General features: G+C 41.8%; 1 protein-coding gene across 1 annotated transcript in view; it reads right to left on the bottom strand.

Annotated features, from left to right (window-relative positions):
- niban2b (niban apoptosis regulator 2b) overlaps positions 1–11,596 on the bottom strand; it is a 44,732-nt gene extending 33,136 nt beyond the window's left edge. The window contains exon 1 of the mRNA XM_005465418.4: positions 11,278–11,596. Coding sequence (XP_005465475.1) covers positions 11,278–11,332 — 55 coding nt within the window. The 5' untranslated portion in view covers positions 11,333–11,596. The remainder of the gene's footprint in view (positions 1–11,277) is intronic.
- Between the last annotated feature and the right edge of the window lie 3,217 nt (positions 11,597–14,813).

The raw sequence follows: 14,813 nt of genomic DNA, 5'->3' as shown, positions 1-14,813 counted from the left end.
GTATGTGCTGGTTCCACAGAAGAAAGCTGAAGACTCTGCCTTCCACTCTACTTTTAAACAGACCAGGAACCACAATTAAGCATGTAGTCTGAGAACCAAGTATGGTACTGGGTGAAACGGTCTTTGAAATAAGATGGGGCTTCTTGCTGCAGCTGATGGAGCTACAAACTACAGGGTAGCATTTTAAATTTTTGTCAAAAACAAACTAGCCTGTCACATAATTTTCTCATATTGATTTTCAGGGTGAACCTCTTCACTTGTTGAAATAACACACAGCACAGGAACAAGTACCTGGGACTGTAAAGACTTGAACTGAGCGTGCATTGTTTTAATAGGTAAAAAAGTCAACTTCAAAAACAGGTTCTAGTTTTACAAAGGTAAAACTATTTTAGTAACCGAGTAATCTATTGGTTAGTCCATTGATTAATTGGATAAGAAATACTTTTGTGTTATTAATGAGCAATAATAAATACTCAAAAGAGAAAAAACATTGGTCTTTCAGAATAAACTTCTCATTGGTTTTTAGTTTAAAGGCTTAACTGCATACATCTGTCAACAAAAAAGAACAAACTATTAAAACCTTTCACTGTATTTATTGGCCATATGTTTTGTTTAAAGAAAACATTTTCTTAAATACAAAAATATAGAAATACTCTCACGTACAGTGAAAGGTCAAAGTCAAATAAAAGAAGATGTGTGCGATATGTGCGTAAAGGTATAGAAAGCGCACCTTTACTCTGTGTTATTAGAAAGCTTTCTACATTAACAGGAGACAAAAACAGTTGATGCAGTGTCTGTGCATGTTTGTGTGTGTAAGTGAACAAGGTAGGAGTTTGTGTCTGTAAGCCTGCATCACTGCATGGTACGGCAACACTACTGCTATGGACCGCAAACGCCTGCAGAGAGTGATAACAACTGCGGAGAAGATCATCAGGACCCCGCTGCCCTCTCTGCAGAGCATCTACCATTGCATTCCTGAGTGTCCACATCTCTGAGGATCTCACCTGGACGACCAACTGCTCCAAGCTGGTCAAGAAGGCTCACCAGCGCCTCTTCTTCTTGAGGACTCTGAGGAAGAACCACCTGTCCTCAGACATCCTGGTGAACTTCTACCGCTGCACCATCGAGAGCATCCTGACCAACTGTATAACAGTCTGGTACGGGAACTGCTCTGCCTCGGACCGGAAGGCGTTGCAGAGGGTCATGAAAACTGCCCAGCGCATCGCCGGAGCACCACTTCCTGCCATAAAGGACATCTACAGGAAGCGGTGTCTGAAAAGGGCTGGGAAAATCATCAGAGACCCCAGTCACCCATCACATGGACTCTTCACCCTCCTGCCCTCTGGGAGGCGCTACAGGAGCCTCCGGACTAAGACCACCAGGTACCGGAACAGCTTCTTCCCCACAGCTGTCAGACTCCTGAACTCTGCCTCCTGACATCTGACCCACGTTAAACTCATGGACTGAACATACACACACCCACAACCACCTACACACACACACACACACACACACACACACACACACACACACACACACAATGGACAACTGTACCCTCAAACACACAATAATAACATGGACTGAACCACCACTCACAACCACTAGCACTTTATACAGCCTCTGTAGAAATTATCCACATATCTCACTTATCTTAACTGCACTACTGTATAGTTCTGTGTAAATAATCATTCTGTACATACAATAATTTTTAATCCTACAACTGTTTATAACTTACATAGTTCACATTTCTGTATAACTGTATATCTCATATTTCTGTATAGTTTTTATTTCATATTTATATCCTGTTCATAGCCTGTACATACTTATAGTTATAGAATATTCATAACATACTTCATACCGTGTACATTATAACATACCATAATAGACCCATTTCTGTAATATACTTACATATCTATATTATTGCTAATATATATTGTAATATATCTATATCATGGCTAAAGCACTTCTGGATGGATGCAAACTGCATTTCGTTGCCCTGTACCTGTGACATGTGCAATGACGATAAAGTTGAATTCTATTCTATTCTATTCAGAGTCCAGAGGAGAGCTGCCTCCATCCTCAAAGACCCCACACACACCCAACACGGACTGTTCACACTTCTGCCCTCAAAACAAAGGTTCAGAAATGTGAAATGCAGGACATCCAGACTCAGCAACTCCTTCTTCCCCACTGCCATCAGGCTAATGAACAGCTGACCTATTTTAACAGTAATAATAATTTTTGCACATCAGGTCATCCATCAGGTCATCCTGCATATTAAGCTCATAGCTCTGTTGCACACATCTCTGTTTCACACTTCAATATTTTGTCTCCTTTTATTTATTTGTACTATTTGTATTTTATCTGTTCTATTTCTATTGTATGTATTAATCGGCATCTGCGTGTGGACAGCAAAGAAAGAATTTCAGTCCACAGAGAAATGCCTTTTTTTCTTTGGACACATGAACATAAACACTTTGAATCTTTGAATCCTTGAATCTCGAATTTTAAAGTTTGGCTTGTGCTTCAATAAAAAAATCTTTGTACTGCTGAAAACTGGTAATTATGATGGCAGAGATGTTAAATAATATTAATAATAATTCAGCGTGTTACCTAACAAGCCTCAGGTCATTGGCTCAGAGTTTTACCAGCCTGTCTTTGTTATTATCAGCTCGTGAAAAAAGCTTTTATTTTTATATTTTAAAATATTAATGCACTTTAATTAACACAATATTTTATATTATTTCACTTTCAATCTGAAAAATGTCACAGAAGCTTTTGGAAAAAGCTCTACCTGAGCTCAGTCTGTCAGACTTTTTACTTACACGTGACTGCTGAATACGTTTGTCCTGCAGGTCTGGCTTAGTCGCTAACGTGGCTGAATCACTCGCATTTCCATGGTGACAATAGCGCACTATAGAGCCTTGCATTACACGAAGCGTTGAAACAAAGAATTTGTGTCAATTAAATTAGTCAAATGGCTGCATCCCTAACACATACATTGTCCAATTTGAACCAAACGTTTCAAGTGTGATAGGGTCCACTAGGACTGGGCAATATATTGAGTTTTTAAATATATCGATACATTTTTATACGAGATATGAGATGTGACAATATCGTTTATATCGATATAGTCTATGTTATGTTATACTTGTGGACCCGGAAGTTTGCCTCTCTTTTGTCCACTTTTGTCTCTACGCTGCTTACTCTGCCTTGCCTCTCCTTGACTGAACACAACTCCCCCTCCCCCATCACTTCACCTGCAGGCAACGACAAAATGGACTGGTCGGTAAAAAGAAAACATTTGGAGATTACTTTTTTAGTGCTGTCAGCGTTACTCTCATTATGACATTAATGACATTAACGCGGCAAATCTCCATTTACGAGTTACCGCGGATCGCCCCATGCGTGGGGCTGCACGGCGTCAACGAGCTAACCGCGGCAACATGTTGATGCCGTGCAGCCCCACGCACAGGGCGATCCGTGGTAACTCGTATATTGTATATCCCAACTGAACATTGTTCAATCTGTCCCAAATGGCACGTTGAATCATCCAGTTAAGGAAACCCCAAAAAAGTTAAGTCTGTTCATCTGGACGTAGCATTTTCATGGGGAGAAACTTTTCATCACTCATCCAAGAAGTCACTTGTATATGTCAACTGTAAAAACGTTACATCCAGATTCAACTTTTTGAAATCTATCCCAAACTCCCAAATTCCTGATGGAAGACAGAGACTGGAGATATCTATGTGCCAATATTAGGTCATGTTTATGGTGCCACCTAGTGTCACAAAGAAACACACAGTAGGCTATAATCATGCATCAAACAGACTGTCTCTTATATTAGCGCTTTTCTGCTCCAAGCACTTATGAGCATTTAGTGAGGAAGTGATGTAACATTCAATCAGCCATGTGACTGTGTGACTCGGCCAACCTGCAGCACACTGGCTGTTCACAGGGTGCGAGGGCCCTTTCATTGCTGCTTTAACTGTCATGATTTTGTTGGCGTCTGTCAAAACATGGATAGAATGAGTTCTGTCGACTTCTTATTGACCATGTCATGTATTTCTATTGAGGAGAAGTTAAAATGAGAAATACTTCTTGCAAAGTTATCAAACCTATTTAAAACAATCACCTGTGCGCTTAGTTGGGTTATATGCTGAAGGTGAGAGGACCACATGTTACCAGGCAACAGAAAGATACAGGTCAGAGGTTAGAAATTTCACAGAGCCAGGGAAAAGGGGAAGGGGAGGGGGGATTTCCTGTTTCCTGCTCACTCACTCATAGACCAAGCAAACCTCTACATTCATCCATGTAAAAACAAAGTCTTCATTAAGCAAAACACTAAACACTGACTGTGACAACTGAAGCTAATGAACCCAACCAATAGTGTCCATTCTTCCGTGAGATACCTCTTGGTTTTAAACAAGAAACCCATTTTATCTTCAGTACGTATGACTGAAGATACTGACTGGTAGAGTTAGAGAGTTTTCACAAGTGAAGTGAAAATGAAAGTTTGAGCTCTCTCTCAAACCTACTGTGTAAATATAAAAAAAAAAAAAATTCCCCTCTCACCCCTGCGGGCGGTCTATCCTTCAAGCTCGGATCCTCTACCAGAGGTCTGGGAGCTTGAGGGTCCTGCGCAGTATCTTAGCTGTTCCTACGACTGCGCTCTTCTGGACAGAGATCTCCGATGTTGTTCCCGGGATCTGCTGGAGTCACTCGCCTAGCTTGGGAGCCACTACACCAACCGCTCCAATTACCACTGGGACTAGGGCTGGGCTATATCTTACCGTTCACGGTAATACCGGTGTAATTTTGGGCAATGATAGGAAAATGAAATATCGCGATAGAATGTGGGTAAAACGCGCATGCACAGTGCCTATGTTTACATACGCACATGGCAGCGACGCAGAATGAGAAGAGCGAAAGTGGATCGTTAAATGAAACGGATGAACCAGAACTGGTTTGCAAAAATGCTGCAACTTCAGTGGTGTGGAACTGGTTTAGCTTTCGTCCGTCAGATACACAACAAAGCACTATTTTTGGTAGCGCATGCTAGCGGGCCGTCGTTATTACCGTGTTGTTTGGAAAATACGGCACACTTAAAATCAATCCTTTGATTTTTCTGAAAATCGACAGTGTCCCTTATAATCCCGTGTGCCTTATGTATGAATTCTGGTTGTGTTTACTGACCTCGAAACGATTTTATGTACACGGCGCTCAAAAATCTGTCAAATGTTTTAGTACGACTTTGCTAAGCTACGAAGCCGCACCGCTTGATGGATCGTCGGAGCATTACGGCTATCGCAGGCAGGAGCCTCGCGGAGTGATACGTACTGTGCTTCAACATAATATTACCGTATTGTGTGTGTATAACCTCTTTTTAAGTTTTGTGGATATTATACATGGTTATGCTGAGGATATGTCGGCCAATTTCCACTGGAAATGCCTTTTGGTTAAACTGTCAGTGAGGAATTTGCACTGTTACATTTTTATATAACTTTAATGCACATAAAAAACAGCTGCTTGTTTAAGTGAAAATACATTATTAGTGCAAAAAAACCCATCAAAGTTGTGGAGTTGTAAAGTATTTTGTCTAGTGTCAATTATATCGTCAGTTATATCGTTATCGCAAATTTTCAAATGTATGTTGTGATAAATATTTTTGGTCATATCGCCCTGCTCTAACTGGGACCACTGTTACCTTCACCCTCTCCACATCTTCTTGAGCTCTTCTCTGAGCCCTTGGTACTTCTCCAGCTTCTCCTGTTCCTTCTTCCTGATGTTGCGGTCATTCAGTATCGCTACATCAATCACTACGGCCGTTTCTTCTGCTTGTCCAACACTATTGTGTACGGTTGGTTAGCCATCTGTATCTGGAAGTCCCACAGTACCGTAGGTCGGCCATTCTCCACCACCCTAGGGGGCTTTTCCCATTTTGACCTCGGGACTTAGGTTCCCCCATGCAGAAGTAGGTTGGAAGGCAAAAACAGACAAGCCCAGGATGGGGTTTAGTCAATGAACTGAGGTGCAGGATGACATCATGAGAGACATCTTGGATTAGTAATCCATATTCTGGAGACTCTGTTCAGTGAAACTATGATTCTCCTGCTGCCTGGTTCTTCGTGTGTCCATAACCCACTCAGTCAAAAACGGTTCAGTTTTCTCTAACTACAGTCTGTTAGGAACTATGTCATTTTCATTTTCACATGTCATAATGCCAATTAAGTGCTGAAAACTCAATGCCCAACAGTCAGTATCTTCAGGCATCCTGACTAAATGTTAAAACAAAGAGGCATTCCAACACTATGTGATGAGTTTAATTTCTCTAATTGTTACAGTCAGTTTCAGTGTTTTGCTCAACAAAAAACATCACAAAAAACCCAAAACACATACAGTGGCTGGCTGTATTCACAAAGACTTTCTTTTTACATGCATGCTCATACTCCAAAATATAAATGTAAATAATCTGTTACTAATCCAGTCTTGCTTTTAAACCATGTGGTATCAGAGGCCACTCCTCAGTTTTCAGTAACAGGACTCAGCTTCTCAGTGTGCTAAGGTTTCCATCCAGCCACACAGAAACATGTTTTTTCATGCATTCCTCAAATTCCACATGTGATACGTGTGCGTGCTACACTCTGAGTTGTAATGACAGTGAAGGAAAAAATTATCTTTAGCCTCAATCAGGGCATTCACCAAGTTTCCTGACATTTAGGTAATCCTTTTAAACTTTAAGCAGAAATCAAGCGTGGAAGTCAGTGTTAAATACAAAGGTCACTGAATGTGTGTAGGTCTATATCACTGAGGTTTATCCCACATTTCAACTTTCTCCATTCTCTGTAGATTGTATATGTATTATAGCTAGATGCGAGTCTAGTATTACTCAAATTTTCTTTGGTCTTTCTGGGAATCTGTGGCCAAAACTTGCAATTAATTCTGAATGAATGAAGCATAGTCCCAGACTAAACTTAGATAAAGTTTTGAAGCCTGGGATTATAATTAAAGCAGACATGAAACACTACATATACAGTGGCTTGCAAAAGTATTCGGCCCCCTTGAACTTCTCCACATTTTGTCACATTACAGCCACAAACATGAATCAATGTTATTGGAATTCCAGGTGAAAGACCAATACAAAGTGGTGTACACGTGAGAAGTGGAACGAAAATCATACATGATTCCAAACATGTTTTACAAATAAATAACTGAAAGTGGGGTGTGCGTAATTATTCAGCCCCCTGAGTCAATACTTTGTAGAACCACCTTTTGCTGCAGTTACAGCTGCCAGTCTTTTAGGGTATGTCTCTACCAGCTTTGCACATCTACAGACTGAAATCCTTGCCCATTCTTCTTTGCAAAACAGCTCCAGCTCAGTCAGATTAGATGGACAGCGTTTGTGAACAGCAGTTTTCAGATCTTGCCACAGATTCTCGATTGGATTTAGATCTGGACTTTGACTGGGCCATTCTAACACATGGATATGTTTTGTTTTAAACCATTCCATTGTTGCCCTGGCTTTATGTTTAGGGTCGTTGTCCTGCTGGAAGGTGAACCTCCGCCCCAGTCTCAAGTCTTTTGCAGACTCCAAGAGGTTTTCATCCAAGATTGCCCTGTATTTGGCTCCATCCATCTTCCCATCAACTCTGACCAGCCTCCCTGTCCCTGCTGAAGAGAAGCACCCCCAGAGCATGATGCTGCCATCACCATATTTGACAGTGGGGATGGTGTGTTCAGAGTGATGTGCAGTGTTAGTTTTCCGCCACACATAGCGTTTTGCATTTTGGCCAAAAAGTTCCATTTTGGTCTCATCTGACCAGAGCACCTTCTTCCACATGTTTGCTGTGTCCCCCACATGGCTTGTGGCAAACTGCAAACGGGATTTCTTATGGTTTTCTGTTAACAATGGCTTTCTTCTTGCCACTCTTCCATAAAGGCCAACTTTGTGCAGTGCACGACTAATAGTTGTCCTATGGACAGATTCCCCCACCTGAGCTGTAGATCTCTGCAGCTCGTCCAGAGTCACCATGGGCCTCTTGGCTGCATTTCTGATCAGCGCTCTCCTTGTTCGGCCTGTGAGTTTAGGTGGACGGCCTTGTCTTGGTAGGTTTACAGTTGTGCCATACTCCTTCCATTTCTGAATGATGGCTTGAACAGTGCTCCGTGGGATGTTCAAGGCTTGCGAAATCTTTTTGTAGCCTAAGCCTGCTTTACATTTCTCAATAACTTTATCCCTGACCTGTCTGGTGTGTTCTTTGGACTTCATGGTGTTGTTGCTCATCACAGGGCAGTTGTGGAGCTGTTTTGCAAAGAAGAATGGGCAAAGATTTCAGTCTCTAGATGTGCAAAGCTGGTAGAGACATACCCTAAAAGACTGGCAGCTGTTAATTGCAGCAAAAGGTGGTTCTACAAAGTATTGACTCAGGGGGCTGAATAATTACGCACACCCCACTTTTCAGTTATTTATAAAAAATGTTTGGAATCATGTATGATTTTCGTTCCACTTCTCACGTGTACACCACTTTGTGTTGGTCTTTCACCTGGAATTCCAAGAAAATTGATTCATGTTTGTGGCTGTAATGTGACAAAATTTGGAAAAGTTCACGGGGGCCGAATACTTTTGCAAGCCACTGTATAAAGGCTAATTTACATCACGGAGCCCTGCTCTCAAAAAGTGACACAAAAACTGTCTGTGAAGCTGGATTTAACAGTGCTTCAAGTTAACATTTATTACATCTGTTCAGCGCCATCTTCTTTCAGTACACAGTGTTACATCACTGGGTTGGTTGGTTTCAGTCATTACCAGATAGGTAACATAAACTAATGCAACAGACCCAATAGCTCAGGGGAAGGAAAACTCAAGATGACTTTAAGGGGATCACTTTTTTGCTGCAACAATGAGTTTCATATTAAGACCAAGGACATACTGTCCACTTTCACTCTCTCTTACCAGTAAGTGTTTTTGTTGTGTAGCTAGCTGCACTGATACGGGAAAAGCCACCTGTTGGCTGTAACATTCAGGTTTGTAAAGCACTTTAAAAATGAGAAAAGTGTGGAGAAGGGCCCTCTTGAGTTAGCTAACAAGTGGTTCACAGACATGCTGGAGTCAGAAACTCCAAGTTTTCCTTGTCTGTGATGCTGTAAACAGTTTACCGATCAGGAATCCCATCAGTACATCTGCTGCGAAAATAGGTCATGTGTGCGCAACGGGGGGGAACATAAAACCCAAAGAGAGTCCAAGGAAGAGATGCCACACTTTTTTCATGTCAATGTTTAAAAGTTTAACTTTAATCTGTCAGAAAAACAAAAACAGCTAATTCCTTTGATTGGATTTATACGTCAAACTGAAATTCAATGTTTTTAAAGTAAACATCTCAAGTATAGTCAAAGGTCAAAGTCAGCTAAAATAAGATGTATACGCAATCTAAACTAAGGCATAAGAAATGTACCTCGACTCTGTCTTCTATATTTTTAAATATTAAAGCAATTTAATTAAGATTTTATATTATTTCTCTTTTAATCTGAAAAATGTTACGACAACCTTGAAATAAATATGGTCTAGTACACCCCATGCCCCCCTTTAGCTGCACCCCTGTTTGCTGCAGGTATTTGCTTCCATTTAAAATATCAGCCTTCAGCAAACGACGTAATTGAAACATGTATCAGACTAAGTTAACAGTTCATCTGCATATGTGAATATTTCTGGAGGCTTACTGGATGGAGCAGCTACAATGTTTGTTTTTCTTCATGTCAGAGTTTGTTGGTGCTTTGATGAAAGAGCTTTCTCCCAGTAAAGGTTTTAATAGTGGTGACAGGAACAGGCGCTACTGTTCTGAACTCTAGAAACTCGTTTTCTTTCACTCCACCTGAGCTCACCAGAGAGAGACTGAAAGTGAACAGTACATCCTTCATTTGAACATAAATATCACTGTTGCAGCCAAAGGTAGTACAAAGTGAAACCCTTTAATGGATTTTTAGTTTAAGCCTCATTATATTGGTTCAGTTAATAATTAGTTTATGTTAACTAATTAAAGTCTATCAGCAGCAACCAACCAGCCAATCAAACGTTACTTAGATGTAATGTTCTGTAGTGGCAGGAGATGGCGCTAAACACGTTTCTAAAACTTTAAGCACACTCTTAAATCCAGCTTCACAGACAGAGTTACATCTATGTCAGGGCTCAATGATGTAAATTAGCCATTATACATGATGTGTTTCATGTCTATTTTAATCCAGGTCTAGAAAACTGAGCCCAAATATCTACCTTAATGTGCTGTCTTCTTTATTTTATGTATGTTGCTTCATTTTCTAAATGAAAAAAAAAGGTAAATACTAGAAAGTATGATCTGCAGTTTGGGTACAAACCAAACCCTGTACAGGTCACTGGTCTATCAGGTCAGGACTGGTCAGGACTAGGTCTATATCACTGAGGACATGGAAGTTCCTGAAATCTGGCTCAGTTCAGGAGAAATTGTAACCCCCCCAACAAAAGTTACAACATACTTGTGCATTCTTCTGTCAGCTGTAATCCTCACAAATAAAGAGAACTGAAGTAAAACAAGCCAAAAATAAGGAATTGCTAAACCTGAACTTTCCACTCCTAACACACAAACTGCAAAGTCACAGTCACAGAGTCCAACTGAACCTTCCATCCAGTCTTGGGCAGAAGATGAATGGAACATCAGGAGATCATCAGTGATGCCTTTTATCCTGTATATGAGACACATCTGTGTGGACGAGGCAAGAGTACTGTGACACTTAAAGTCCAATAGATACAACTGTACACGTGTGTGCTGCTGAAAAATGTCAGCAGCTAAGCTGATTTGCTTCAGACTCAACAGCAAGGAGTCCATATTAGAGAAAACCTGTGACATGTCCGAGGCAGGGCCACTAACAGGAGTTCTTTATCTGCTGCACTCTTTATTTGTAACCAGCTTTAACGGGTCACATCATTTCCTCTTACGTTTCCACAGTTTTTCCTTCTCTTTTGGTGTCGTGGAAGTGCTTTAGTATGACAAAGAACAAACCCTAACCCTAAAGACAGAAAGCTTACAGTTTGGTCCAGCTAAGGAAAAAGAGCTTTTTGATGCGGTGCTACGTGGATATTTGTGGTTTATTAACGAAGCAGATAAAAAGCCCGTTTAGTTAGTAAACAAAGAGGTGCTGGACTCACGCTGACACTGTGGCAACTTACGTTTTATTGTCCTAATTACGCAAAGTGGAAAACACGCCAAACCACCAAAGCAGCACTAATCACCCCGCGGCTCTCCTTACCTGTGATAATCTCCCGTTTGGCTTCATCCAGGTGACTAGAAATCACATCCCCCATGATCAGTGAAGCGTCCCAGGCTAACGCTGCGTCAGACCGACAACTACTTTTTAAGACAAGCAATAAACCCGATAGAGACGCGTCGCCTGCCACAGCAGCCCAGTCAGCTCATGAAATGACTGCAGCGTCAGTAATAACGGGTGGTACCAAACACTCAAGCCGAAGCTGTCGAAAAGAAGTTCAAAACTGTGTAACAACTGTGCGTTTTTTCTCGGACAGACACACCCTCCTCTAAAGTAGGAGGAGAACTTCTGCCGTGCAGCCACGTTACGTTAAAGTCTCGATGGGAAACAGCAGACCCCAGCGCTGTGGGACAGAGAAGGTTATTATAGAGCAGTTGGACAATGACGAAGAAGTCAGAGAAGTAAAAGAGAAGAAGATACAATGGCAAGAGAGAGATGTGATCATACAGGTTTAAATTACAAATTAAAGAAGAGGAATAAGCATGAGACAGGGAATGATGAATTTTGTGGACAAGAGGAGAAATTTGAACATGTGATGTTAGAATGCGGTAAATGCAAGCAAATAGTCAAATTTCAGAAAAACAGAGTTCAGTTAAGGCTAAAAGAAATATTACAAATGAATACAGGCCGATATTTGGGTTTTTAAGAGCATCTGGTATTTATATGAGAATATAGATGTAAAAACTGACTGAGCCACACTCCAGTCCCGAAGGTGGCGGTAATGCACCTAAAGTTGCTTTCCAACCGCAACGAATAGATAGTAGACGAAGAAGAAGAAGACCCCCTCCCTCCCCCCCTTTCTATCATGGCTACAGCCCTGATACAAAGAAATCCTGAGGCCACAGGTATAAATTTGGATACCAACATAATCACCATTATTATTTTCCTTTTCTTTGACCTTGATACAAAACATCATAAAATCAAGAAAAGCTTTGAAGGATAATTGTTTCTGTAATTTTATACAGGTTTTTTTGTTAAATGTTTCCATCATTAATGTTTGTTAACTTTGGATAAGAAGATCTAAGAAGAAGGAAAACAGTAAAATACAGTTTTATTACAAAATGAGTTTGAAGAATACATGTTAATGTATTAAAGGGTCAGGGTGTTTCCAAATCAAAAACCCTGGATGAATAGCGAAGTGCAATCCCTCCTAAAAAGCCGCAACACTGCCTTCAAGTCAGGGGACAGGGCTGCGTATAGGGCGGCCAGGGCAGACCTGAGTAGAGGCATCAGGAAAGCTAAGGCTGCCTATAGGAGGAGGATTGAAGATCACTTTGCTGACAACGACCCCAGAAAAATGTGGCAGGGGATCAATCACATTACCAACTGCAGAAGCAATAACCAGGCGACATCTAGGATTGATGCCTCGCTGGCTGAGGATCTAAATCGTTTCTTCGCCCGCTTTGAGACGACCAGACCCTCAGCTGTCACACCACTTCCACCCGCCCCCAGCACCGGCACACTAACACTTAGGGAGCATCAAGTGAGGTGTGCTCTAAGGTCAGTGAATCCCAGGAAGGCGGCAGGTCCTGATGGAATACATGGAAAGGTTCTCAGAGCATGTGCTGACGAACTGACCGGAGTCTTCACTAAAATCTTCAACCTTTCCTTGTCATTAAACACCGTCCCGCCCTGCCTCAAAACCTCCACCATCATCCCCATCGCCAAGAAGACAGCTGTGGTCAGCCCAAATGATTACAGGCCTGTTGCACTTACGCCTGTAGTGATGAAGTGCTTTGAGAGACTGGTCTGTCAGCACATCAGGGCCAGTCTGCCTCCCACTTTGGACCCCCACCAATTTGCCTACAGGACAAATCGATCCACCGAGGACGCTATCACCATAGCGCTCCACACTGCGCTGAGTCACCTGGAGCACAGAGGAAGCTATGTGAGAATGCTCTTTCTGGACTTCAGCTCAGCATTCAATCATATCATCCCGGAGATCCTGGTCCAGAAACTGTCTCACCTGGGACTCTCCACCCCCATCTGCCTCTGGATCAAGGACTTCCTGACAAACAGACCACAGTCTGTCAGACTTGGCCCCCACCTGTCCAGCACCATCACACTCAGCACCGGGTCTCCACAAGGATGTGTTCTGAGTCCCCTCCTGTTTACGCTCTACACATCCGACTGCTCCCCTACCCATCTCTCAAACACCATCATAAAGTTTGTGGACGACACCACTGTGGTTGGACTCATCTCAAGGGGGGATGAGTCGGACTACAGAGATGAGGTCAACAGACTGACTGAGTGGTGTTCAGTTAACAACCTCCAACTGAACACCACGAAAACTAAAGAACTCATCTTGGACTTCAGGAAGGGCAGAGCAGACCCGGCCCCACTTTACATTCACGGGAACCATGTGGAGAGGGTACACTCCATGAGGTTTCTGGGCGTGCAGATCTCTGATGATCTCTCCTGGACTGCAAATACCACGGCGGTGGTAAAAAAGGCCCAGCAGCGTCTCTACTTTCTGAGAGTGCTCAGGAGGAACAACCTGGAGGAGAGGCTGCTGGTGACATTCTACAGAGCCACCATAGAGAGCATCCTAACGTACGGCATAACAACATGGTATGCAGGGTGCTCAGCTGCAGACAGGAAAGTACTGCAGAGGGTCATCAACACAGCCCAGAAGATCACTGGCTGCTCTCTGCCCAGCCTGGAGGTCATCGCAAACTCTCGGTACCTCAGCAGAGCTGGCAATATCATCAAGGACCATTCTCACCCCAGCAATCATCTGTTTGAACTCTTACGGTCAGGCCGACGGTACAGGTCACATAAAACCAGGACAAACAGATTCAGGGATAGCTTCTTTCCCAGAGCTATCACCATAGTAAATAAGCACAAAAACAATTGAATCTGCTTAGCTATATCATACTGTCACTGTCATTATATTATGCTGCTATTCATACTGTCATTATATTAATGCTGCTATCCTGTAAATATCATACTTACTTTTGGAAGTACTTACGTTTGTTTTATTGTACCTTTTATATTTTACATTTATATTTATTATTGCATTTTGCACCAAGGGAGTGGCACTCCAATTTCGTTGTACCCTGTACAATGACAATAAAGGCTATTCTATTCTATTCTATTCTATTCTATTCTATTCTATTCTAATGCCTCTCAAACTATATTAAAATTACTGTTGTTAAATATCATTTAGGCCCACAGGATCTTAGCTTGGTCATTCTTTTTTTTAGTGTCTTCTCTCACGGTCCTTCTTCCCCTCTGTTTTTCTTTCCCTCCCTTTCCTATTCCCCAGTCATGTCTGTCCCATCTGTAACAACTTGAAATAAAATAAAACAAATAAATAAATGAATAATAATAATAACAAAGGTCAATCAAACGGACAAATATGGCAAGGCTGTGATGGTCCACATAGTAAAGTAAATCAGTTGGGCATCTTTCTTGGCCTTCAGGCAATCATTCTGATGGCTAAAGAACCAAACGGGACAGAAAACAAAAATAGATAAAATGTGTTAAAGGAAGATGTCCAGCGATAAAACAGACAG

This window comes from Oreochromis niloticus, linkage group LG12 (genome assembly GCF_001858045.2).
Source record: "Oreochromis niloticus isolate F11D_XX linkage group LG12, O_niloticus_UMD_NMBU, whole genome shotgun sequence".
NCBI classification, from domain to species: Eukaryota; Metazoa; Chordata; class Actinopteri; order Cichliformes; family Cichlidae; genus Oreochromis; species Oreochromis niloticus.
Note: the sequence above shows the minus strand (reverse complement) of the source record. Positions and strands in the feature narration are given on the sequence as shown.